Source organism: Suillus fuscotomentosus (assembly GCF_016647785.1).
Source record: "Suillus fuscotomentosus strain FC203 chromosome Unknown F5891scaffold_142, whole genome shotgun sequence".
NCBI classification, from domain to species: Eukaryota; Fungi; Basidiomycota; class Agaricomycetes; order Boletales; family Suillaceae; genus Suillus; species Suillus fuscotomentosus.
Window position 1 is genome coordinate 45787 of NW_024539654.1, and position 26583 is coordinate 72369.

Sequence of the window (26583 nt, forward strand, 5' to 3'; positions counted from 1 at the left end):
CTTCGCGAAAGACTCAGTAGAATGTATATAATATAGAATGGTTTGCATGTGGGGTTCGGTCGCCGTGGACCCTAACTCGTTCTTAACTTTGGTGATTGCGTAACGGAAACCTTTGTACTGTATGTCGCCGTCAGTGACATAGGCGGTGCCACTAATCGTCGTGGCCATAATGTTGATATTGTGCGCTTGGAGGACTTCACGAAATTTGTAAGCTCGTGCTTTCTCGTCCGTGAAGAAGCCGGACATAACCACCGACAATGTCATGGCCAACTTGTTATCATCTGGCGTTGGCTCGATATTTTCGCAGTCGTCCATAAATGTGCCAAAGATTGGATGAAGTAGCGTGCAGGGTATAGTATGTGCATTCTCAGGGGGTCGATCCCAGTGAACGAACTGGTCCGGATTTTTTTGTATGCCTTCGAATTCAGAAGGTTGTCCATAGTTGGGAGGAGGCTCCTGGGGAAGGTTGTAATTTCCACGAAGTTGCTTAAACAGGACTGCAGAAGGCGACGGTCGCAAATGGCTGCGGTCGCCGTCTGGGAGGCAGCCGTCAGCTCAGTCGCCATGTCAAAGCGATATCGACCGATAACTCACAAGGAAGTCGCGGTTCGACAACGATATGCAGGTGCTTATACTGAGGACTGTCAAAAAACTCGAACATTCCATTCACAGTCGATAATACTTTCTGCGGATCTGGTTCGAGCTCGTTGACAGTACGCTCGAAGGAGTCGTCGACAGGCAGGTCGACCTTCCAAAGCATCAGACCATCAGCATCTGATTGTAGGTATCACTGTATCAAATCACTCACCTTCCATAGCTGGAGAGCGTCTGCATCCAGGTCGCAAAATGCAGTTCTTTTTCTTGATCAACTCTTGCAAGTTATTAACAGTGTCCATCAATGCAATCTTGACCGTAAATATGTTCTCGCGGTGGTCGCCTAATACTAGGCAGTTGAGATTGATCAACGAGTGGCCAGCTGAGTGAGAAACAACTTGATCACACCGCAATCAGTATGGATGAAAGAGAGGCGATATCGACAGACAACTCACCAGCAGGTAATGGCTGGACAAGAATATGCAGGTGCTTGGGCTGAGGAGGATTGTCAAAAACCTCGAACATTGCATCCACAGCCGATAACAGTTGCTGCTGGTCTAGCTTGATATTGTTGACATTACGCTCGAGGGTGTTGTCGACAAGCAGGTCGACCTTCCAAAGTAGACCGTCAGCATCTGATTGTAGGTATCACTGTATCAAATCACTCACCTTCCATAGCTGGAGAGCGTCTGCATCCAGGTCGCGAAATGCAGTTTTCTTTTCCTTGATCAACTCTTTCAGGTCACTGACGGTCTTCGTCGACGCAATCTCGACCTTGAATATCTGCCTGGGGTGTTCGCCCAGTAGTAAGCAGAGGAGGCTGAATGTTTTGGTCCTCACTGGCGGCATTGGGAACAAGAGTAGGTAGCGGGGTGGTTGCGAGTGTGATGAGTTCAATATATGGAGGTGGGCAATCCGACTCTGAAATGGCCGGTCTGGCATGAAACCGTAGAAAAGTAGTAATTTGAATAATAGCGATCACCAAGGCCTTCGAAGTTCGGATGAGATGAAATTTGTGTTGAGGATGCCGATCCGATGTCGGGTTGAGCTTATTACTTACTTAATCATGACTTATTGACACTACACCATCACCGTCAAGTTAGGCTGAATGTTCGTTAGCCCTTGAACTCAGACGACCAACAACGAGCCCATAGTCCAACGGCACCGTTGTCGCGACCGACAATGTCAGGATATGATCGTTTCCATACAGTCACTTGTTCAACGTCACTAGTGGAAGTGTACGATGTTGCATTTAGCGCTAAGGAGAATATATACCAAGAACAAGAATGGTGAGCACTACTATTAACTAAGTGACACGAGTCATATAAACGCCTATAGGCTACATCCAGTGTGAATTCACAGGATAGCGTCCGCCTTGCCCTTAACTAAATTTCATCCAGTACTTCTCAGTTGACCTTTCATCGCTTACGAAGCTGATCGAAAATATGGAGAACGACGATGTGAGGTATGATCGCATTTTCACTGTGCTTAGTATCGCCATATTTGTTTTACTGAACTTGTGACATGCCTGTGCTGCAGGACGGAAGACTTGCCAGACGATTTGACGCCCTTTATCACTCGAACAGCTCTGGATCACATTGGTGGAGGTGCATTTGGCGATGTCTGGAAATGCAATTGCAATCATGATGCAAACGGTATTTCTGCTTTCGTAAGCCCATATGTTGGATTCGATTTACTATGCAACTGACTGATCATGATCGGAAAATTGATTGATAAGGTTGCGGTCAAGGCCTTCAGACTTCCAGAACGTTATGACTTAGAGACACTCAACAGGGTAAGCTTCGTATGACAACTGCATAATAGCCCGTGCTAACTTGTACTGACGCACCCAGAAAATCAGCCGAGAAATAGGCATATTGAGGATTCTACGCCATAACAACATCGTACCCTTGTGGGGTATAGCGACAGGATTTGGACGAATATCGGAGTTGCGCTGCTTGGTATCTCCGTGGATGCCAAATGGCACATTGAATGTATACCTTGTATCTAATCACAACGAGCTATCACCTCTGGACCGTTCGCGTATGGTGAATAATTCTCATCATATCCTTCCACTTTTCAAGACTAACTGGATGTTTCAAGCTGGAGGATGTCAGTGCTGGACTTCGTTACTGTTAGTTTTCATCTATTTTCTCAATACATTCAAGTTGTGACTGTACCATTGGTGCAAGTGCACTCGATTTCTATCATGCACGGGGATATAACAAGGGTAAGCCCAGAGCTGCTGCGGCATTCTTGAAAACTGATGAACACGCAGGCAAATATATTGATCGACAAAGGAGGCCATGCGAGGTTAATCGACTTTGGTCTTTCCACCATCACACAACCCCTTATCGACCAGTCCCATTTGGCCGCGACATCCATATGTCCAGGCGCAATCCGCTATGCAGCACCAGAACTCGTTCTACCAGACAATACCCGCGAGATACCAGTGCCTCTCGAAAAAGCTGATATATACTCTTTTGGTTGTATAATGCTTCAAGTGAGTTCTTAGTTCGAACACAAGATATTCGTTCAAGGGCTGACTGACCAGATTCTCTCGGGTCGGCGTCCTTGGTCTGAGATCCCGTCAGAAGCGTTCATCATCGTTAGCATCTCGCAAGGCTGTGGACCGCAACGTCCTGATGGTCAACCTACCATAATAAACTCTGATTGGAAATTCATTCAAAAATGTTTGCAATCCGGACCCGAACTTCGACCTTCAGCAGATGAAGTGCTCGACTTTGTCATGCATAGGTTTTCCTCTCCAGGTAATTCTACATAATTCATGATGCTTTCCAACCATCCACTCACAGGAGCTTCAAGACCCTTGTCACGGCAGTGGACCACCTGACGATCCTTCCGATGATGGACCGGATAATGACCCCGGAGCTTCCCCACATGGTGGTTCTAATGAGTCAGATACGGTAGAACAACCACCCGGCAGTCCACCTGGTCGCGAATCAAAACCTTCAATTTTGTTAAAGCCTCGAATTTCTTAGTATGTCCACACACAACATTCGTATACATGTGTTTATATTCAATCTGCGCAGCCGTCACAGTGGTTCAGCTACTACGCACTCCGGAACAGCACCCAACAATCCCGATGATGCGCCGGATGATGACCCCAGATCTTCCCCATATGATGGTTCCAATGAGTCAGATACGGCAGAACAACTACCCGACAGTCCACCACTCCACCCTGGTCGTGAACCAAATCCTTCAATTTTGTTAGAGACTTGAATTCAGGGATCTTAGTATGTTCACACAATATTCGTATGCATATGTTTATATTTATCATTTGCGCAGCCGTAGTTCATCTAGTACACATCCCCGAGTAGCGCTCAACAATCAACTTCAATGAAGGTTTGGCCCAAGCGCACTTAACCATGTAAAATGGGAAGTTCACTCCCTAGGACCTCCACACGCTCTTATCTGGGACGTTACAGTATATAGTAAGTCGTCAGTAGAGTGATTCCTGGTACTTCTCATCACAATCACATAGTTGATGACATAAGTTACGGCCATGGTACAGCACACACTAAGGCCGGAGCCCGAGAAATGGCAGCGATGCAGGCGGTGGAGCAGATGGAGCGGACGGCGCGGGCGGAGTAGATCGAACAGATGTATGCATCGGCGTCACGGTGGGTGATATGACGAAGATAAAAGTGTGGGACAGCAGGACTAGTTTGCGAGTTCTCAGTTGTAACATAATCACTGTGGATAGTAGAATCAATTGATTCCAACGTGTTTGCCACTGGTCGCGGAAATTTCCAGCGATTGTCTCACGGAAACGGTGGTCAAGTTTTTTTTAGTGACTATGGAATACACTGAAATGTTATCGACTTTGTCGGTGGTCACTGGAAGCACAGAAAAAACAGTGATTAAGTTAAGTATTTTAAGTATTTAAAGAGGAGGCGCATATGCACAGCCCCAGGCACCACCTCACTCAGTAGGTAGCAGCAGAGCAGCAGCCGAGGAGCACCATAGATTAGTCAGCCACTCAGTGTCCTTCGGGCTTTGTCGTAACGTGGGGTTCCCACCACTTCTTGCCTTGCTTGTTTCACGCAGGCGCATAGTCGCGGATACACCGCCCTAACGGATAGTTTGTTCACGCCCACGGAAAGTTTGTCTGCCTTCACCTCGAGTACTCCTGTATTTCCCACACCGCGCTTTTCTTACAACGACTCAAGTAATGCAATGTCTGTGGGTCCTCCACTATTGTAAGTTGTTGACCTTCTGACCGTGCCTCACTACAACTAATCGGCCCTTGCAGATGTACCATTCTCTCGATGGAGTGTTTCAGTGCATGTGGGCTAGTTCTTACGGGTTACATTGCAATGCCTTGATTTGTGGCCACGATCTTTCTCCTCACCTACATGAGGCTCATAGAATCCATGGCTCAGACCAGTCTCGCATCGAGTGGATGTAGTCTGGTTGTAATGTGGAGCTTAGCAAAGAATCCCTAGCGAGGCATGTGGCAGGGACTCATTTAGGGATTAGGTACCCCTGTCAACTTTGCGGCAGGATTTTCATGCGTAGACATATCCTGGACATACACACGTGCATGGCCTAGAGTTTGCATCTTAATGCTGAGTAACCGGTATGCCAGTATGTAGTATACGTAGCAGTCAAGATTCCAGATGTGCAGTTCAAAACCATAAGTGAATGCGTGTACATGTATCTAAGTAGATGGATTATCAAAAAGATCGAAAACATAGTATTCATCTTCCATAGTATACACCCACCTCGCACCCTCTGGTGTCAATACGTCCGCTCCATTAATCATACTGCTGCATGGTCGCCTCCAGGGCATCCACATCCACATCAAAAGACACATCAAACGACGAATCTGCGCCCGCCGCACCGAGTTTATCCTCTTCATCATCACCATCATCGTTGCTATCGTCCTTGACCAGCTCGGGCGTCGAAGTCGGCGGGCTTTCAGGAGTCTGGAAGACCTGCTTTGGTGCGGGAACGGCTTTTGGGTTGGGTTTCTTGAGCAGCGGTGGCTTGAAGGGCGGAAGCGTCACTGGCTTTTGTCCCTTCGCTTGTGAAGCCGCATAGGGCGACTGCGTGGTGGCGTAGCGCGATTGTGACAAAGGGTTCCGGAATTTGGGAGATTGTGGTGCCGGCGTATCCCCAGCGGTGGGGGACCTCGTTGAGTTGCTGAGGGTGCTACAACATGTCTCGACTGGGGTATCTTCTCTGGAACTATTGTAGATGCGAAAGTGAATGCAGCTACGAGAGCTTTGGAAGGAGGCATAAACCCAGAGTTTGGGGAAGAAGCCGTAGTACTGGTGTCCATAACAATACTGGGGGTCCTCCCCACAGCGCGCTTGGGAGGTGGTAGGATGCCATCCACGTGCATTGAGAAAGACTTGTTTCGAACGAAGTCACGCGGAATTGGTGAAAGTACTTCCCTCGTGATCCGTATCTCGATATGAGTCCAACGGCATAGCACGATTGAGACGAAGAGAATTGAAATTGGGGGGTTGTATTCCTGGTCCACATTCAGCGATGAGTCTTGAAGCTTGAAATTGCATCCTAATGCAGACTAGTTCACTCGGGCTATCAATTTCTTTGGAGATGGTGTGATGATATGGTGACGCTCTCCCGGAACAGGTGTAAGACTGGAAAGGATCCATGCACACAGCTACAGTACCTCTAGTGTCCTGATGTCCATCAAGTAGCTAATAGAAACCACGTCTTTGACCTGTGCAATGATATCATGATCGGATGCGATCCTCTTGTATTCTCCTTCACGCTGCCGCGCTAGCAAAAATGCACTAAAGGGCTGTCCAAGGCGAACAATCAACCGCAATGCTCGCGAGTCAGAATCCGAACAAATCGGCTCAGTTTGTGCAGCAGATGAATCATACAACGGAGATTCGGGCACGGACCGATTGCCCATGCTCTGCATAACATCTGCCCTGTCATGTAGCTCGAGGAGATAGCGACTCCATGGACGAACGAGTAACATCGTCTGCCAGGCGGGTGGTGGCCTTGCCGGCGAGAAAGGGGTGAACTTGTTTTCTGTGGTGATCTCCAGGTTGCGAAGCCCGTCTGACTTGAGTTCATACGCGTGTATATCCTGGTCATGACCTGGCTTCCGCCTGGCTTCTGTGACTGGGAATACGATGCAAGGCAGATGCAACCGGCGGTGCGCGAAACGGGGAGCGCTTAGGCAGTCAAGTGTCTGATACAATTGTGAAGCCGACTGTGAAGCCATAACACCTCGCAGCGAGGAGACCGATGCCTGAATCTCATCTTCAGATAGAGATGGCAGCTTGCATGGTGGAGCATCGTATGAGGTGATGTCGGCTGGTAGACAGCTGTTGAACTCTGATGACTTTCCGACCCAGTCTAGCGCAGTAATATCGCCAGACTGAGCTATGATTTCCTGCAGGAGCCCGCCCGAGCGCATTCTGCTTCTTCTCGCTATAATCAACATGTAGACGGACGCCAAAAATGCCGAATAACGAGTATGCGATGTCTTCTTGCAATGTGGTGGTACGTACCGACGCCCACTGAAGTTTCTCTCGGGCGTCTCTCATCCCGGGACGGAAGGCCACGGCAGCTCGTCGATCTATCCCCGTCGCATCCTCCAACTCCTGCATGATCATCACAGAATCCTTGTGATTGGGAGTGCGATCGTCGAGATAAAGAGTCCAATCATTCTGATAGAACCGAATGACGTTGGGAGCGAGGAATTCTTGAACCGTCCATCCGCGGGTGTTCCAAGCGCTCTCTGCCAGTGCACCAGACTTTGACAAAGGCGGAACATCCGAGAGGTATACGACTGTGAGCGCGGAGTGGTGATACCAGTCGAACATGGACTTGATTGATGCTTGGCGCTCAAAATCGATGTTCTTGTCAATACAGCATGTATCGCTCCATGCCCAGTGATACCCCAAATCATGAGCAGTTTTGCAGAAGGACTGCAACTTCTTGATGCCGCCCACTGGATCCAACTTATAGACGTCCTTGCCCTGGATGTCCTGCAGCAGCGGCTCCTCGCCTTCCCACCTGTGCGATAGCATGACATATTGGAAATATGTCATCACCACGCCTTCGATGTGCTTCATTCGGATATCTGGATGCACAATTGTTGATGATACAAGCTCCTTGTACTCTGCGCTCGTTTTGAAGGTGCGTATCTGCGTCTCTCGATCGCATAAGAAACCGGTGGTAGTGTCGATTACACGCAGCGGAACATTGTCAAGTTGAGCATCGATGACCTTTCGAATAGCACGGTCTACTTCAGAAGGGCTGAGATACTGCTGGCGCAACTCTGCAAGAACAGTCAGTATGTTGACACACGAGCTCTTTGAGGCTTACTTCGTGTCTCAATGTCAGGAATGCTATTCAATTTTGAGAGCATCATTTTGAAGGCCGCGATGGCTTCATCATAACGTTGTGCGCCATAAAACGCTGCATGCTCCAACTTGTATCCGATATGAGACAAAGGATTGAGTTGGATGGCCTGTGTATCACCACAATGAGCATGGGTGAAAAAACTATAAACATCATCGCACCTTCTGCGCATCGAGAAGTGCTTCCGTCCATAGCATTTTTCCCAACCTTGCCTTGCTGCGTTTTACAAAGACAGCGTCAGATGCAGAATTTAGGTCGATCACTGCCGAGTAGAGGTCAATAGCCCTGTCATAGTCGCCTGCAGTGAGGGCATAATCTCCGTTAATAAGAGAGAGGGCGCTGCATTCTTGCTTGAAAGCTAAGTGAAATGTGGGTAAGGATTATAACCTTGGGTAACATTACTGAAGACTCACCAGTGGACCAGTCAATGCAGCTGGCCTTTGTTGTTTCGTCGAGGTTGTCCATCATAGATTTGTGCGACTCCAGTGCTTCATTGACTTTGCCTGCGGAAAGGAAAGCCTGGCACTGTTTCTGGTGTGCAGTGAGCCGCAACGATTTGAGATCCCAGGCGAAGAGCTGGACAAGGGACTTGGTTATGAAAAGGATTTCGGATGTATAGTCACGTACCACTACCAAGTCCTCGTACATAAGATGAATAGGCGAACTCGATGAGAGCGCGCTCGAGTTGAGAACGGCGGTAAAATGGTCAGCGGCTTCTTCGTGACGTGCACCGTCCAAGGCCTTGATTCCGAGTTGAACACGCAAATATGCCTGATGTGCGAGTTGCAGATATTAGTGTCGATGATCAAGTGTCGATGATACTTACTTGCACGACACAACACCCAAGAGTATCGGCATTCGGACAACCAGCAGCGAGTTCTTCGAGGAGCAAGTTTGCATCGTCACGTTGATCTGCATTGAAGAGAGCGATGGCCTGAAATACGCGATGAATCGGAGGGTAATATGTGAGGCAAATGTAACATACTTTGATCAAGAGCAGGGAATGGATGATTTGCGGTTCTTGGTCAGTGTACATTGATGCAACATCAAATGCTGCCCTCGCATCCGGAACACGGCCTTTTCCGCATAGAGCAATACCCTTGGAGATGTAGCCTATCAATGAGGGCTGAATGTTGATAGACTACGTCCGTCGAGTCAGCCTTTCGTAAGTGGACTATGGTCAGTGCGTATGACTCACCTTGATTGCATCCTGAAGGGCGCGGTTCCATTTGTGCTGTCGGGCCATCACGAATGAGCGATGGGCGTAGGGAGTGTGGCTGTTCACACTGGTGTTGATATCTTGCGTGAGTAGGTCTTCGGCAGTAGATAAGTCTCCATCTATGCATGCAACGCGGGCTGTCGTGATGGCTAGGATCTGTGCAAAATATGCTCGAATTGTGGTATATCAGTCAATGCTGGAACCATGCCTTCGGATGAATACCCTGAGGTACTGCCCACTCCGAGATCATGTTATCGCCACCTCCGCTGAGGATGTGGTTTCCGTCTACCGAGAAAGTGATGCATTCCGCGAAGGATGAGTGCTCGAATATGGCGACGGTTTGTCGGTCTGAGAGCCGCCAGAGACGGACATGGTTGTCATAAGATGCGGATGCGACAAGTGTGCCAGTAGGATTAACGGCAATGGCACGGATTGCATCAGTATGGCCCGTCCATGGATCACCGACCTGCTGCCAGGTTGTTGTATCCCATTCGCGTATGGTAGAATCAAAATTACTGCCACCCGTGAGGAGGCGTATGCCATCGGGTGTCCATGCAAATGACAAGTTGCGTCCAGTGTGAGCCTTGAAGGACGCGACGCGTTTCCTCGTGCCTGAATTATAAATTTGGATATTGTTGTCTGTTGCGATGGTAAGAAGTTCTCCAGAGGGCGAATACCGTACGCGACGATGACCACACTCAATTGAGTCTCCTTGTTGCTCCCAGGTTTTGGTGTTCCACAGTTTCGTGATTCCGTCGTCGTATGTACTAGTGACCAGCACTGACCCATCAGGAGAAAAATCCAGTGAGGCGATATGACCGAAGTGGGCTTTGATGGGTTCAGTGATTGATGCTCCACTTTCTCCGTGCCAGACGAAGACTTCTCCGTTGAGATCACCACTTGCTATCAATTGCCCATCTCGTGATACCGCCAATGCCCACACCTTCCTGCTATGCCCCTCCATCTTCTTCAACATAACACCTGTCTTCAAGTCCCACAGACGAAGTGTCATATCGTCCGAGCCCGTAACCATTCGCTGTTTATCGGGGAACACTGCGACTGCCGTTACGCGATCTTTATGGCCTTTGAACTCTCGCAGGGGTGTTGTGATTGGAATGAGTTTCGACATTTTACTGGAGCGTCGAAGTAGATTTTGGGGGGATTGTGGGTGTCTTTCTGTAGAAGTGCGTGTACTTTGGGGTTCATGTAAAACATGCCTCACTGCATCCACCTGTTCTACTAAAGGTAGCGGGAATAGACGCCCAGACACTTGAGGCTGTTCGCTTCCACGCCTCCATCACGGCAAGAATGCACTCTATTATCATACCCGCCCACATTATGTCCCAGTGCATACATGCGTCCCACTCCAAAACTCCAGAATGCATCTAATCGGGCGATTGGTGCTCGAATATCACTATCTATCCTCCACGAATGCATGCATATCGTTGTTGCTCGTGTTGAGCAGCTACTCAAGTACATCTCCTTCTGGCGCATGCATGTAGCATATAGCTTACTCCAATATCACCCCTTCATTCCACCTCTTCTCAAGACCTGCTTGTACACGGGATGCAGCCGCCCTTCTTGCGTCTCAAATTCACCACCGATTCTGTCACGGAGGAGTGCTTTGCTTCCGACGCTCTACTCATGATTGATATCTACTTTGAGCTTCCCCTACTCCCAGCCCAACTGGTTTCAGTTTTCTCATTACCCAATTCCCCTCCAAAGTTCATCATCATTGGAATCTGGATGGATTTATGCGACGAGGTTCCTGAACATGGTGGTGCCCGACGTCTCTTCAATTTCTTGCCGTTGCATGCTGCTGGCGAGTACAGTGCAAAGGGAAAGCACTACATCTCTTCATATACCCCATCGCTCACCGCGCTAATGAGGGCTCCCGAAAGTCATGACAGGTCCCTGTCGGTACCCTTCACTGCCATTGGTCAGAATCGACCAGCCGGTGCCTTATTCGCTTCGGACGGTGTGGAGCTTGAGCTGGAATTGGTGCGAAGACTTTTGCCCCCTCCCCAACTATTTCCTTCTTGAAGATATTGATGCTGCGAAATCGGGAGCACTGCGCATTGCAAGATAATACTTGGTTCCATCCCGCGTGTCACGGATCACAGAATTTGGATGAACACTTCAAGTCAATTTGCATTTCTCTCTGCCCGTGAAACCGCAGTCGGTGACCATGACACTCCTGACGAAGTGATGATACACATAGCGGCTGGCCTGTAATTTTCCGGGGTTAAGACCGTCGTTGGGCTATTATGGAATGTCGATGATAGTACCGTGCAGCACTTAGTCAAGGCACTCTACAAAGACTTTTGCGGGGACACGGCTAGTGATGAGGACATACCCCTGGTCCAGCGCATCGCGTTCGTGCATATTGGCATATGATCAATTCCGTGCATCCTCCCACTTTGTTGATCAAAGCATTCTTGAGACAATCTGATGAGTTCGCATGTAGCATCCAGACGGTCATGCACGCAGCATGTTGCCCAGGACTTCGATATTCCATACTTTGACGCTGTATGCCTCCACGATATGTCAATTTCGACTTCAACTTGTATTTTCCAGTTTGTGCTCGGCCTCTTAGTATCTAGTATCCGAGTCTGATCTACTGAACGTCGTGCTGCATGAGGACAGTGTCAGCTAACTTTATCATCCGAGTGAACTAGTAGTACATTAAAGCTATCTTCACGCTGTACTTTGTACGTCGACGATGTGTGCCAGCGTCACTACCTGGCGGGCCCGCATTCGCTTGGGAAATGCACGATGTTGCATTAAGCGCCAAGGAAGATATATACCAAGGACAAGAATGGCGAGCACTAATGAACACGAGTTATATAGACGCCTATAGGCTACATCCAGTGTGGTTTCTTCGGTCTCGCCCTCAACCTAGTACTTCTCAGTTGACCTTTCATCTCTTACGCTGATCGAGAAAGCATGGATAACTCGGACGATGTGGGGTATGATCGCATTCAAGTCACTGTGCTTGGTGTCGCCATGTTTTTTTTGCTGAACTTGTGATGTGACCGTGCTGCAGGAACGAAGACTTGCCAGACGATTTGACGCGCTTTATCACTCGAACCACTCCGAGGCCTGTTGGTGGAGGTGCATTTGGCGATGTCTGGAGATGTAATTATGATGCAAATGGTATTTCTGCCCTCGTAAGTCCATATATTGGATTCAATTTACTACATGATGCAACTGGCTGATCATGATCGGAACATTGATTGATAAGGTTGCGGTCAAGGCTTTCAGACTTCCAGAACGTTATGATTTAGAGACACTCAACAGGGTAAGCTCTGTACAAGGACCGCATATCTATATCAGCCTACGCTAATTTTGGACGTATCCAGAAAATCAGCTGAGAGATTGGCATATTGAAAATTCTACGCCATAACAACATTGTACCCTTGTGGGGTATAGCGACAGGATTTGGATACATGCCGGAATTGCGCTGCTTAGTATCTCCGTGGATGCCAAATGGCACATTGAATGCATACCTAGCATCTGACCACAACGATCTAACAGTCTTGGACCGTTCGCGTATGGTGAGTCATTACCATCACATCCTTTCATTTTTCAAGACTAACACTAAGTTGGCAGCTGGAGGATGTCAGCGCTGGACTTCATTACCGTTAGTTTCCATCTATTTTCTCAAAACGTACAAGTCGTAATTTACGTTTGATGCAAGTACACTCGATTCCTGTCTTGCATGGGGACATAACAGGGGTAAAATCAGAACTACTGTGGCATTCCTGAAAACTCATGAATATGCAGGCAAATATACTAATCGACGAGGGAGGTCATGCGAGGTTAATCGATTTTGGTCTTTCCACCATCACACAACCCCTTATCGACCAGTCGCACTTGGTGGCAACATCTATACGTCCAGGCGCAATCCACTATGCTGCACCAGAACTCATTCTACCAGACACTGCGCGTGACCCGGAGTTGGTGGAAAAAATCGATATCTACTCCTTTGGTTGTGTGATGCTTCAAGTCAGTTGATGTTTGGTCACAAACGTTCCCACGAGGACTGATTGAACAGATTCTCTCGGGTCGGCCCCCTTGGTCTGAGATTAAATCTGGAAGGCTGGATTTACGCATTCCTGTCCTGATATCCCGAGGTCGTAGACCGCAGCGTCCAGATGGTCATCCTGAAATAATAGACTCTGATTGGAAATTCATCCAGAAATGTTTGCAATCCGAACCTGAACTTCGACCTTCAGCAGATAAAGTACTTGATTTTGTCATGCATAGATTTTACTCTCCAGGTAATTCCTCATGATTCGTGGTGCTTTCCAACCATCGACTGACACGAGCTTCAAGACTCTTGTAGTAGACCGCCTGACGATCATCCCGATGATGCGCCGGATGATTTTCCTGGAACTTCCCCGCACGGTGGTTCCAATGACTCAGATACAGCAGAACAACCACCCGACAGTCCCCCACTCCACCCTGATCATGAACTGAAGATCTTGTTCACGTTCGCAAATAATTTGTCTGCCTCCACCTCGACTACTCCTGCATTTCCCATACCGTCTTCTTCTCACAACGACTCAAATAATGAAGTATCTGAGTCCTCCACTACACCAGGACATGTAAGTTATCGACTTTCTGACCGTGCTTCACTATGACTAATTGATCCTTGCACAAGGGCCATTCTCTTGAAGAAGTATTTCAGTGCAAGTGTAATGGTCCTAACGGGCTATCCTGCGATCACTTGATCCATCGCCACGATCTCTCTTCTCACCTACGTGAAGTCCATGGAATTCGTGGCCCACCTAAGCTCAGCGTCATGTGCATCTGGGATGGTTGCAGTACGGTGCTTAAAAAAGAATCCCTCTTGAGGCATATGGAAGAGATTCATCTGGGGATTGTGTACTCCTGTGACTCATGCGGGAGGACGTTCTCGCGTAAAAGTGCCCTCAATGTCCACAGGAGGATGTGCTATATGATCGGCAGTAGTTCATGATATGGGGAGACACCGACGTGCACGCAAGCTGGTTTGAAGGTTCTGGCCCATGACTGAGTCTCATCTATAATGATATGATATCCTGCACGCGCCGACCATGATGCATGAGTTCTGATCAAAAACACAAGTCGTTCCGCATGTCATATCAGTGCGAGGAGATCTCATTCTTCGCATTCGGGACATGTGGATAGATCTGAAGATCTGACCTCGAGGACATCTGGGTTCTTGGAATTCCGCCCCATTCGCGCCTTTCGCCCCATGCGCGTCAACATGACATAATCCATTTTTATAATATATTTTGTCATATGTATAATATAATATTCTACATATTTTCTACATATTGTAAGGACAAGGCAATTTCGAAATTGGTGTGACTGTCTGTGAATACATGTACTTGGCTCAGCTGCCGGTGACCACACTGGCACATGCACATTGCAAACAGTCACCATGTACAACCTGAACCAGCTTCTGCAGCTCTTGCAGTGTGCCAACCCATCTGGGCTGAAGATTTCACTGGCTGCTATTTTCCGCTTCATCAGTCTAGCAACTAGTCTCAAGAACGATATCCTTTTGGTGCAGCTTGGAGACCAGGACCTCAGTAAACCACCTGCTAATCTCTCACCAAGTCTTTCGTGTTTCCTCTCTGCTAGCTGTGATATATCCATAGATGACATTCCTACCTTCTGGTTTGCATTAAAGCATGTCATTTGGAACGAAGACTGCTTTGGCATCAACGATCACCTTCCAACATTTTCACTATATGGACACAAGCATGGGATCAGTGCGTACATACTAATCTCAGATCAATAATATTGTATGATACTGATGTATTAACACCAGCACCATACACCCTGTATCCACCCAGTCAAACCTGCGCTACACCTGGCTGCTCGAACATCAGAAAGTTAATAACAGCAAACCAGCGGCCAGCTGTACTGTATACCCTTGCCCAGGGCCCCATTGCCACCTATTCAATTGATTTGAAATGTGAAGGTGTGTACTACAATCCATCCAAACTTGCTGCATCCCGCTCACACAAGCTAACCAGTTTGCAATGTCAAATTTCATCACTCCTTTTGGGTTGACCACAAGGTACCCCAAGCTGAATGCGAGCGTACATACTACAGCGATGTTCCTAGTATCATTCACATTGGAGGTCACCAGTTTGTTGAGACAGCCGTTGTACGTATGTGGCGCTCACAATGCCTTCTCTCCTGGTAAGCCGCCTTGTCTTGCACTCCCTCGCCTTATTGACACAGCGGCAGGACATCTATGTCCAATTGTGCATGCTTATATAATGTTGCTCTCTCCAAAGGTGCTTCTCCTCCCTCTGACTTCCCTTTTGGATTTGAGGTAACTGGCGACCATGTATGGAGTGGCATCGTCCAATTGTCCCTCATCAAAGACTTGGGGTTCCGTGCAGAGACTTTGACTGTGTGCCATGGTGGTGACCACAAAGACCGCTTTACAGAAGCCATTCGAGCCCGAAACTTGCACATCCAAATGTATGGCCAAGAGGAGCTACGCCACTATTGTTCAAAATGCACCATCCTCTATGATGACGATGGTGATGGGATTCCCACTAGCAAGCTATCTGTTGTTGTCACAGATGGCGTCACTGTTGGCCATCCTTGTTGCAGTGTTCATAACTGCCATGACCCACTTCTCAATAACCATGACCGCTTTTGCCTCAAACACTTGCCACTCGTAAATACCTGTGCTATCATTGGATGCAACCGTGTGGTCGTCCATTCAATGAAGACATGTGACACACCCACCCACCAAGCAGTTGAGAAGGCTTATACTGAACGTGGCCAAGCTCGCTTCCAGCTTCAAGAGCGACTTCAGCGCACTTTTGTTGCTACCCCACCCAACTCTATTCCTGAGGAGGAGTATTCTGAGGAGGAGTTTCAGGTTGACACACAAGGAGAAATCGTATCCAAGGCAACAACTTCACAACAGCCAATGGCGAGGCTTCGTGCACAGTTCGGACGCAAACGCACTCACAATGAGCAGCTGATTGTTTCCCCTTGTGGAATGATCCTAGCACAAGAAATGTTCTTTGGTGCAGAAGGTGTGGCAAGTGTCATTGTGAGTCCATTTCTGTGACACATGAATCATCCTAATTACTACTATCGATGACAGGAAATGATCAAACACATGTTCTGCGACGAGACCATCAAACCAGGTCATATATTCTATGATAATAACTGCACCCTTTCCTACATGGTCTGCAATGATCCTTACTTTCAGAATGTCGGCCTCTTGGTTGACGTGTTCCATTTCAAATGCAAGCACTTGGAAGAAGATCAATGGTGCCAGGAACATTGCAACCCCACATTCTTTGACGAGTTGAAGGGCGACAATAACACATGGTTGTTCAACTCATCAATAGCTGAACAGACCAATGTGTGGTTTGGAGGTTACCATTCTATATGTCGTGAGATGACCGCTGATCGTTATGTTTTCCTTTTGGATGAGATGATTATTCAGAAGAACCGTCTCTTGAAAGTAAAGTTAGCTAGTCAGAAACGGTCCCCTGGAAACTGGCCTCTGTAGCTTTTCCTTCATTCGTATTTGCAATATGAGTGGATATCAATGCGCGTATGATACGACTCATCATACCACAAGTCAGAATGTCTACATATTCGAGGGATTTGCCATCCGTGCATTCGGTGACGAAACATGTCAGACACCCTACCAGAATCTGTCATTACAAAGCTGGTGCGACCTCCAGCTGCAATTTGAGAGACCTTGATGCCTTGGAGAGAGGGAATCTCAAAGAGAGCATCTGAAAATCTAATGTGCTGGTCATCTATTCCATCAATGTTGGTGGATATGGAAGGTGGCACAGATGATGATGCCAAACACGAGAAAGGAGACACTGTAGCGAATGGGTCAGCCACTGCCCTTGGAACTAGCTCGACATGAATGCGGTGTAGAGAATCATGCCTCTCATGGCGTGATATGGCAGTTCCCACTAAGGGAGTATACAGCACCAACTCGCAGCACCACTCTGTGTACTGTCCACAGCAATTCCTATATGAGGCGCAGCTTTCCCGCGCAACGCGCGCCATGCGCACATCATTCCCGCGCTTCGCGATGTATACACGCGCGCGCGTTCCCGTGCTTGCGCGCCCTATAGCGCCAGCCATCCAGATGCATCCATCCACTGTCCACCAAGCTCCCTAGTGCGTATATTTCCATTTCCTTTATTAGCATAGTGTTCCACCTTTATTTTTATCATGGACTCTCACCCATATATATCCTTACATACCTACTCGGTAGCGCTTCGGCTCCGCATGACTGCGCTTAGGCTCGCTATATAAGCGCCAGCAGTACATACTATTACGGACTTACTTTTCACCCAACTTTACTTTTGACTTGAGTACCACCCACTATTTACCTAGCTGAACATAGTAGAAATCTATTTGTCTGCACTTTGCACCTCTCTTCACTTGTCTTACATCTTATCCTCACTTAAGCTTACTCTTTCTCATTTCCACACACGCACGCGCACTTTCCCGCGCTTCGCGCTAATACGCGCGCGCATTCCCGCGCCTTCGTACCTTGCGCGCACCTGCGCTTTCTCGCGCCTCGCTTCAGCGCGTACCTCTAGATCTTTGCTGCACTCACTTCCCTTTAGGGTCGAACGTGCTTGTCTCCTCAAGTAATGCAGACTAGGCAATGCACGACCTACAACATTTTATAGATACAGTCAGGAGCATTCAATTGTTCCTCTCAGTATTGTTGTTTTTACAGCGGGGCGGAGAAACGGTGTCTGTAGAACTTGGATTAGGAATGTCAAACTTCCGTAGACCAAGTTGTCCATGTGCGTTTGCGTTTTTGTTCATGGGATGAACCATTGTACGACCAGAAGATGTCAATGCCAAGAGGTGGTTAATTGTGTAGATTGTGTTAAGTTCGCACAACAGTAACACATGCAGAACGTTCAACCATATCTCTCGCCTGTGAACAAGCGCATGTATTTGCTCATCTATTGTCCGATATACTGTCCGGTCTGATTTCAACTATCGAGTTACGCAGTTCCTTGATTGCAAATGGTATGGAACCACTTTAAGAAGTGCGGAACATCCTGTAAGGTAACATCAGTCTCAATTCATGGTACATGAGACGATATGATATTCACCGCAGATATTTGGCCTGGCATACTGCCCTCTGTGATGAAAGTCGGAATACTTCCTCCAGGTGTACTGGACGTCGCCATTCGCCACTCTACTGTGCCGTAGCTCATCAGCATCGTCGTCCTCTGGTGTTGGACTTTGAGCGCTGGACAGTTAGGACACTTGACTAATGCTAACATAGGACTCATGCATCATGTGTTGTACCTCCCGCTCATTGGCATCAACTTGCCTCTGTAGCCTATAGTGGTGCCATCATGAGACATCAAACAAATGTGCAAAACGATGACTTACAGGCAAGATTTGACGCACGAGATCTGGTAGACATGAAGATTGCTGAGACACGAGAAAAACAGGTTTGTCTGCGGAGAATACAGGGCGGGGAGGTGCAGAGGGAAATATGGGTTTGTTGTTAGACTCTTTGTCGTCTTTTCCTGCACATACGTCATCCAGAGTCGACTGCGGGACAATAGTCCGCAAGTTTCGCGATTTCATGCTGTATTCAGCGATGTGATAGACAGAAACCATGGAAGGCATTCTCGTGGCAAGCTCACAGTCTTCAAGTCGGGTACTTGGACAGGATTGCTGGCTTTACGGGTAATCCATGCCGACTCTTGAGAAGCAGTCCGGTACCGGTCACCATCAATATGACGTATGGTAATTAAACATTGATTGCAGAGAAGGTGCGTAGCCTTGCTTGAGCTGGTGTTGCGACATGAGTTCTGGGTATTGAATATGTCCATCCAGTGGAATAGGCGATGTTGTGGTTACTGGTGCAGGATAAGACGGGCTGAAGGGACAATGAGATACCCAATAATGACAAGGAGATACTCACGTTTTCAAGCTCGTTGGAGTTGTAGTGCGGTTCCTATATGGCCAAGTCTATATACGTATAAATTCAAGATTAGAGGACGCTGACCTTGTTGGGCTCTCGATAGGCATAAGAAGGGGAGCAACGTCTTCATAAAATTGTGGATCCATAAAAGACAAACGCTGGGAGAGTGTCTCCCCATCACCTCTAACACAAATGCACACGAATGACTTGCAGCAGTCAAATTAAGGCCAACGATCTTGAGATGTCCGTGCTTCTCTGCCTGCTCTTCTGTGATCACACCCTGAGTGAGCAGCCGTGACATGAGAGAAGGCCATTCGGAGCGAAATAGGTCTGCGCCGGTTAGAGAACCATCACCTCCACAGACGGCAAGAGCATCAATTCCCTCTTTGATTAGGTTGCGTGCAGCAGACAGACGACCTTCTGGAGTATGAAAGGCTGCCGATCGAGCTGTTCCAATGAGAGATGTGTGAAGTCAAGGATTAAGGGGTAAATATGTCTTATTGACGTGTTGTTTGTTGACCGGCATTTGCCAGCTGACTTTGAAAAATCGTGCGCACAATTCACACTTCGTCATGATGTCGGCGATCAAGGTGTGAATGGTGCTTGCAGCTCTACCCTCCTCACCTAGTAACTGCCTTTGGTGTAGCTGGGTGGCGAACAGTGTAAATAGGTGGAGCTTGCACCGTATGAATGTACAACTTGTTCAGCTCCGAACTGGAGGTGATACATACAGTGCAGCTTGGAAGCTGGCGCGGACGCCAATGGTTCAGGAGTAGCAGGAAGTACTAGTACTTGCATCCACCCTCGTCCTGCAGCACCAGAGCCATCGAAATACCCGCACTCTGCCAGATGGTACTCTCACATCAAATCTTATAGTGCAGAACATGCAGATCTGCCTGGTACCAGCACTGCTGGCCAGGCTTTCGTTCAATCGGCATCGGCTCCTGCCCTGTACACTTGCCTTGTTCTCGCTTCAGGCACTCTCATAATTATTCCTTGCAGGTGCGAGCTCCTAACCCTAACCCTAAGCTTGCTCAATGGCTGCAGCCCGTGCTTTCTCTCATTCTCTTCTTCGATCTCTCCTTTGGCACACTCCAGCGCTCCTCCCTCTTGGCCTCCATCGTGTCTGCCTTTGCCTATGAGGTCACCTCTCCAGGTGACTTCACCCCACCACTCCTGGCTGCACCCCCTCCCCCTCACTTGTTGACACCGATCCAGCGAACTTCACGGTGGTGTTGACCAACGTGGCATGTGTATCACTCAGTTTGTAAGACTTGCTTCAGGTATACACTACAGGAGGCATGAGATGTCCTTCAGTAGTTTCTTATTGTCGTCAGCCATGCATGCATGGTTGGTAGACATGCGCTCGTTCCTCCACCATCCCAGGTTCACTTTGTCCTTCCATAGTTACTTCAATTCTCTGTTTGACGAATATCATCGGCTTCCTGACTCAATTGTAGTACTATTTGTGTAGCGCAGCTCAAGAATTAATCAAGTAGAACATGTCAGGTGGTTACAAAACGAAAATGAATGATAGTAAGAGATGAACTAGAACGAATGTTGGTAAATTAGTCTGTTAGCTAGCCACGCAGGCGTGTGAGGCGCTTCTTCGCAGCTTTGACTTCCCCCCCTGGCGCAGGGTTTGCCTTCATAAACTTCGAGTACAGACCGTCATCTGTCTTTCCTGCTTCAATGAACTCCGAACGAGATGAGGGGGAAGCAGCTTTCCAGCGCTTGAAGTGATCACTGAAAGTTGATGCATAGAAGCGCACATCAGGACCATACACTTCCTCAAACTTTGTCTTCAGGCTTCTCCCATCATCAACCACTGCAACTTTGAAGACATCTGCGACCTCGCATGTATAGAAGCTTTTCGGCCAGGTACGTTTGAGAATAAAGGAATCAACATCAATGGGGTCACCAGCTGTCAGACCAGTAGGCAATGTTGTGACAGCATCATCAGATTCATCTGAAGCGAGTTCGATGGTGCCCAGTGAATGTTGTTCTGTTTTCATGACAGGAAGACGGAATAAGCCACCAGTCGTAAGAAGGCTATCGTCAGATTCATCTGAAGTAAGCTCAATGGTGCCCAGTGAGTGTTCCACCTTGATGGCAGGAGGGTGTGATGATCCACCAGTATTGGTACATATACGACAGGTAGGGCCATGCTGGTCCTGATGGCGGGCAGCAGTCTTGTGTTTGCCAGGGGCAATGACTTCATCATCTGAACTGCTAGAGACCTCAATTACCGAGGCTAGTCTCTTCGAGGACGCCAGCTTTAATAGATCACGGTTGTTAGCATGGCGTATAGATGCACGCTTGGCTTGGAGATTGGTTCGGATGTTCGGGGCACCAGCTTCACTGGCAGCACAGTCATGAAATATCGTATCAAAGTCGGGCATGACAGAGACACCAACATTGCACACGAAGATATGGTGTGTGTCGAGAGTGATGACATGGCCCTGGATGATATTGACCCATCTGCTCCTTGCTGTGTTATAGTACTGCAGCATGGAGGAGCCGTCCTCACCAGCAGTCAAGCCTAGAGCGGAAAGGATGGAGGCAGTCATCTGGAGCTGGGGATAGGTAAATCCATTCTGGACCTCGAACATCTCAGCCTGATTGCCATCCTATAAAATAACTATCATGAGGAGCGCTCAACGACTATGACTTTGAGTACCTACCTTGGACCAGCCATAGGCATAAATGGTGTTGGCTGCACACCATGCAAGGTCACGCTGTTCAGCATCTCATGCTTTCTGCTGCTGAAGGACCAGCTCTTGTTCAGCATATCGTTGAGTGAAGACTGGTGGAAGTTGTGACGGATGGCGAGAATTTGCAAGCATATCAACATCTTCGACAGCACGAGCTTTACCCTTCTTGGTGCGTGTGACAGGAAGGTTGGATGGTCCAGCAGAGGATTCTCGACTGGCTGCAGGAGTCACAGATGCTGGCGGAAGGGTGGTGTAAGGGGTTTCATGGGTTAGGATTGGGGTAGGAGCACACGTCTCTAGGTCTGGGGTGGGTTGAATTGAATCCGGGGTTTCAGATGGAGTCATTGAATTACGGTGGTGAGGATTTGGTGGGACTACCAATAATGCAGGATCAATGGCAGCAAAGCATTGACATTCAGCTGGAGATAGCTTATGCTTCTTGAGGCGGCACCCGCCAAAAGCAAGACAATGCTTGCGGCAGCATTCATGTTTGCAACTGACAGCAACACGGCTTGACTTGCAGCCAGGAATAGCGCAATGGTGAGTATTGGAGCTGGCATCCTGAGCATGAGACACATGAGACTCAGGAATGAGACTTGTGCCTGCCACAGGTGGCAATGAGCCAGAATGCAAAGTCGGTGATAAGTTGGGGGGAGATTGGTTTGGTGAAGACTTTGGAGACCCCCACCGAAAGAACTCAGGTTTTCCTGCAGGCGTCTTCTTAGAGCACTAACACGATCAATGAACAATGAACAACAGGTAGCTTCCTATTAATGAAATGAAAATCCTTACCATAGCATACCACCGCCCACGGTTGTCATTCTTGCTTGAACTAACCACACGCCATGCCAGCTCATCACCACATTCACCACAAACAGACACCCAGTCAGGCTTGATAAATGGTGTGGTTGGTGGGATGTCAGACATCGTGACTTTGTATGCATGAGAGAGTGTAGTCAATAAGTCATATAGAACTGCTCAGGGACTACATGAGATGCACTGCAACTGTGAAGCAAGGAGAGACACGTACATGAAGCCCTATTGCAGGGAGTACATACCAAAGAGTAAAATTTGCTGGATTTGCTGTTGTAATGAATCATAGGTAAATGTGTCACACGCCCAAGATCCTATAAGGTTGAGCTTCACGTTGAACTCATGGTATCAAAGAAAAAGACATGGCACGCACTAGTTCGATGAACATACCAATTGTTGCCTAATAGTTGGTGGTGGCAGGCAATGATATGTGCCTTTGGGAGGTAGCAAGGGAGTGGGCAGGACGTTTGTTGCAGTTGATGGTGATGGTTGAAGATGAGAGTCGTGTGCGGCATGTGCCTTATCTAATGATAATTGGAATACTGATGAGTCGAAAGGATGGACTCAATGATTGAGGTGGTTAGCATATTATGTCATGTGATTAATATATTGAGACAAATATTATTATTAAAAAATAGAGGTATTGTTGTGTATTGTTTGGTACCTAGTGGGGCGAACGGAACCAAGGCTTGGGGCGAAATTCCGAGGTCCCAGACTTTCTGCTGACCTCCCATATGTGTTTATGCAAATATATTCTGACGGTTTGACATCGCTTCTTCCTAGAACTATTCACATTTTCACACTTCCACCTAAATATTCACGTACGTTACGCCTCATTGTACGCATACACGTCATCGATATTGAATATTTATGCATGTACGCTAAGTATCATCTACTAGACACAGTGAAAAGGACGATCTGCATAGATCTGAGCTGCGAGTGCATTGATTGGGCTCGCCGGGCGTCGTACTATTTACTAGTATCAGTGAACCACACATTAGCAGACTGGAGCTATTTTGATGTTGCACTTGGCGCGTCGACGATTCGTGCCAACATTTGGTGATATCTGGAGATGCATCCTAATACTGAGTAACTGGTATACCGGTATGTAGTATACGTAGCAGTCAATATTCCAGATATGCAGTCCAAAATCATAAAGTGAATATTATATGTGAACGCGTGTAAATGTATCTAAGTAGATGGATTATCAAAGACAGATCGAAAACATAGTATTCACCTTCCATAGCATACACCCCGTATCTTCTCCGGCATCAAAAAAACGCATACGTCCACCCCATTAATCATACTGCCGCATCGTCGCTTCCAAGGCATCCACATCCACATCAAAAGACACATCAAACGACGAATCCGCACCCGCCGCACCAAGCTTATCCTCCTCCTCCTCACCATCATCGTTGCTATCGTCCTTGACCAGCTCGGGCGTGGGCGTGGGCTTCTTGAGCAGCGGAGGCTTGAAGGGCGGAAGCGTCGCTAGCTTTTGTCCCTTCGCTTGTGAAGCCGCATAGGGCGACTGCGTGGTGGCGTAACGCGATTGCGACAAAGGGAATCCGGAATTTGGGAGATTGTATTGCCGGCGCATCCCCAGCAGTGGGGGACCTCGTTGAGTTGCTGAGGGTGCTACAACAGGTCTCGACTGGGGTATCTTCTCTGAACTATTGTAGATGCGGAGGTGGATGCAGCTGTGAGAGTTTTGGAAGGAGGCATAAACCCAGAGTTTGAGGAAGAAGCCGCGGGACTAGTGTCCATAACAATACTGGGGGTCCTCCCCACAGCACGCTTGGGAGGTGGTAGGACGTCATCGACGTGCATCGAGAAAGACTCGTTTGGAGCGAAGTCACCTGCAGAATCGGTGAAAGTGCTTTCCTCGCGATCCGTATCTCGATCTGAGTCCAACGTCATCTGGATGTCCCCGCATGTGCCACTGTCTCTAGAAATTTTGACTGTAGGTTTGAGAGTTGCAGAGCTCGATGATCTACTGATCACATTTCCTCGCAGAGGTGCAGAAGAAGAAGTAGACGAGATACTAGCCGTCTTCTTTAAAGGCCTTGCAGTGAACGCGGTAGATGCGGACCTCGACACAGACGAAGATGCACAGGTATTCTTCCGGGTCGCGATATCCCCCGGCGTGCCACTCGCCGCCTCTTTTTCTGCCTTCGCCTTCGCAACTTGCTTTCGCCTCGAATTCTCGTCCATCTCTGCAGTGCCATTACGTATGACATGAAGGTACCTCGCGGCCAGTTCTGATTCGGAAGAGACGCCATCTTTCACAGGTGCAGTAGATGAATACGCACGCGACGGGGGTACTTTCTTCGAGATGAGTTTCATTGGATGTAGTTTTCTCGATGAATTAGACGTAAACGTAGATGCAAGTGTGCTTGTCGATGTTGATGGTGTGGAAAAACCGGGGAGGGATGCCGTGCGATGAGGAACAGACGTGCTGGTGCTTGATGCCCATGTGGACGTGTGGTCAGACGCATCCAAACGGGCTGCAAGCAGAACAAAAGCAAGTCAAAAATACCTCGAATGTTCTCGTGTGAGAGCACGTACGTTTCTGTTCTCGTTTTCCCTCCTTTTTGCTCTCTGCGTCGTGCATGAGTTCTCGGATGACATGATCAAGTTAGAATTGTTTCCATGGAATGTAGCTGACATCATCGTTGATGCTCATGTTAGCGGATGCAGGCCGAGTACTAGCACGCGTCCATTGAGATGAAGAGGAGAATTGTAATTTGGAATGAAGGGGATGGCCCCACGTCCCAGTCCATTGCAAAGTACTGTCAAACATGTATAAATGAAGGCGGGTTTTCGGTGCGTAGCCTGTAGGGCGGCCTAGCTGCATCCTGTGCCCAACAAATTCTTACGAGTAGTGGGTAGGGTCATGCCGAGTTCACGCATGGGCAGCCTTAGTGACAAGGTATCGCTAAGAAAAATGAGTATCAGTAGGCTGCATTAGCGGACTCGAGCTATTTTGAGGCAGCCAGCTAGTACTTACGTTGCACTTGACGTGTCAACTCGGATGATTTGTGCCAATGATCTGATATCTCTAGGACAAGATTCAAGCTTCAAGAATGGTGAGCGCTGCTATTAAGTAATGAACACGAGTCATATAGACGCCTATAGGCTACATCCAGCGTGGATTCACAGGATAGTACAGTTGACATTTCATCGCCTACTACGAAGTTGATCGAGAAAGTATGGAGAACGATAATGTAAGGTATGTCGTCATATTTGTTTTAATGAACTTCTCGTGTGACCGTGCTGCAGGACGGAAGACTTGCCAGACGATTTGACGCCCTTTATCACTCGAATAGCTATGGACCACGTTGGTGCAGGTTCATATGGCGATGTCTGGAAATGCAATTACAATGATGATGCAAATGGTATTTCTGCCCTCGTTAGTTCATATGTTGGATTCAATTTACTATGCAACTGGCTGATCATGATCGGGATATTGATCGATAAGGTTGCGGTCAAGGCCTTCAAACTTCCAGATCATTATGATTTAGAGACACTCAACAGGGTAAGCTCTGTGCAAGGACCGCATATCAGCCTACACTGATTTTGGACGCACCTAGAAAATCAGCCGAGAAATTGGCATATTGAAGATTCTACACCATGACAACATTGTACCCTTGTTGGGTATAGCGACAGGATTTGGATCCAAGCCAGAATTGCGCTGCTTAGTTTCTCCGTGGATGCCAAATGGCACATTGAATGCATACCTAGTATCTAACCACGACCATCTAACAGTCTTGGACCGTTCGCGTATGGTGAGTCATTACCATCACATCCTTTCACTTTTGAAGACTAACTCGAAGTTGGAAGTTGGAGGATGTCAGCGCTGGACTTCGTTACCGTTAGTTTCCATCTTTTTTCAAAACGTTCAA

At 48.0% G+C, this 26583-nt stretch overlaps 8 protein-coding genes across 8 annotated transcripts; 4 read left to right on the top strand and 4 right to left on the bottom strand.

Annotated features, from left to right (window-relative positions):
* The first annotated feature begins 1674 nt into the window (after positions 1-1674).
* Positions 1675-3976, top strand: F5891DRAFT_122824 (kinase-like domain-containing protein). The gene is made up of 12 exons (XM_041369535.1): positions 1675-1883; positions 1933-2059; positions 2134-2263; positions 2333-2389; positions 2448-2642; positions 2698-2728; positions 2787-2824; positions 2873-3097; positions 3149-3365; positions 3421-3595; positions 3648-3851; positions 3904-3976. The coding sequence occupies exons 2-11, from the start codon at positions 2040-2042 to the stop codon at positions 3835-3837; spliced, it is 1278 nt and encodes a 425-aa protein (XP_041217778.1). The 5' UTR covers positions 1675-1883; positions 1933-2039; the 3' UTR covers positions 3838-3851; positions 3904-3976.
* A 2224-nt stretch (positions 3977-6200) lies between these two features.
* F5891DRAFT_1071852 (uncharacterized protein) lies at positions 6201-6764 on the bottom strand. The gene has a single exon (XM_041363296.1). It carries the CDS (start codon positions 6575-6577, stop codon positions 6251-6253), a length of 327 nt encoding a protein of 108 aa, XP_041217779.1. The 5' UTR covers positions 6578-6764; the 3' UTR covers positions 6201-6250.
* A 3727-nt stretch (positions 6765-10491) lies between these two features.
* On the top strand, positions 10492-11557 carry F5891DRAFT_1282653 (uncharacterized protein). Its single transcript, XM_041370547.1, has one exon. The coding sequence runs from the start codon at positions 10757-10759 to the stop codon at positions 11231-11233; it is 477 nt and encodes a 158-aa protein (XP_041217780.1). The 5' UTR covers positions 10492-10756; the 3' UTR covers positions 11234-11557.
* A 1007-nt stretch (positions 11558-12564) lies between these two features.
* Positions 12565-13487, top strand: F5891DRAFT_964881 (kinase-like domain-containing protein; the record flags this gene model as incomplete). The annotated part of the gene is made up of 5 exons (XM_041376123.1): positions 12565-12726; positions 12803-12833; positions 12891-12928; positions 12977-13198; positions 13248-13487. Coding segments are annotated over 5 exons (693 nt in total), but the record flags the coding sequence as incomplete, so codon positions are not given.
* Positions 13488-14606: 1119 nt separating this feature from the next.
* Positions 14607-16733, top strand: F5891DRAFT_964873 (uncharacterized protein; the record flags this gene model as incomplete). The annotated part of the gene is made up of 6 exons (XM_041376122.1): positions 14607-14955; positions 15015-15167; positions 15223-15391; positions 15440-16031; positions 16119-16265; positions 16320-16733. Coding segments are annotated over 6 exons (1824 nt in total), but the record flags the coding sequence as incomplete, so codon positions are not given.
* A 1480-nt stretch (positions 16734-18213) lies between these two features.
* Positions 18214-18853, bottom strand: F5891DRAFT_1213678 (uncharacterized protein; the record flags this gene model as incomplete). The annotated part of the gene is made up of 4 exons (XM_041369256.1): positions 18214-18270; positions 18325-18444; positions 18497-18550; positions 18611-18853. 4 exons carry the CDS (start codon positions 18851-18853, stop codon positions 18214-18216), a joined length of 474 nt encoding a protein of 157 aa, XP_041217783.1.
* Positions 18854-18958: 105 nt separating this feature from the next.
* Positions 18959-19297, bottom strand: F5891DRAFT_1198140 (uncharacterized protein; the record flags this gene model as incomplete). Its single annotated transcript, XM_041368586.1, has 3 exons — positions 18959-19106; positions 19152-19184; positions 19236-19297. 3 exons carry the CDS (start codon positions 19295-19297, stop codon positions 18959-18961), a joined length of 243 nt encoding a protein of 80 aa, XP_041217784.1.
* A 1434-nt stretch (positions 19298-20731) lies between these two features.
* F5891DRAFT_1198141 (uncharacterized protein) lies at positions 20732-22792 on the bottom strand (the record flags this gene model as incomplete). The annotated part of the gene is made up of 4 exons (XM_041368587.1): positions 20732-21781; positions 21836-21889; positions 21926-22594; positions 22658-22792. 4 exons carry the CDS (start codon positions 22790-22792, stop codon positions 20732-20734), a joined length of 1908 nt encoding a protein of 635 aa, XP_041217785.1.
* Positions 22793-26583: the final 3791 nt, after the last annotated feature.

Bases quoted from the DNA above. Each gene is read 5' to 3' on its own strand.
- F5891DRAFT_122824 (XM_041369535.1), top strand. From the start codon at position 2,040: ATGGAGAACGACGATGTGAG. The intron at 2,390-2,447 runs GTAAGCTTCGTA...TGACGCACCCAG, and splicing joins ACTTAGAGACACTCAACAGG to AAAATCAGCCGAGAAATAGG. The intron at 3,366-3,420 runs GTAATTCTACAT...AGGAGCTTCAAG, and splicing joins GCATAGGTTTTCCTCTCCAG to ACCCTTGTCACGGCAGTGGA.
- F5891DRAFT_1071852 (XM_041363296.1), bottom strand. From the start codon at position 6,577: ATGTTACTCGTTCGTCCATGGAGTCGCTATCTCCTCGAGCTACATGAC.
- F5891DRAFT_1282653 (XM_041370547.1), top strand. From the start codon at position 10,757: ATGCAGCCGCCCTTCTTGCGTCTCAAATTCACCACCGATTCTGTCACG.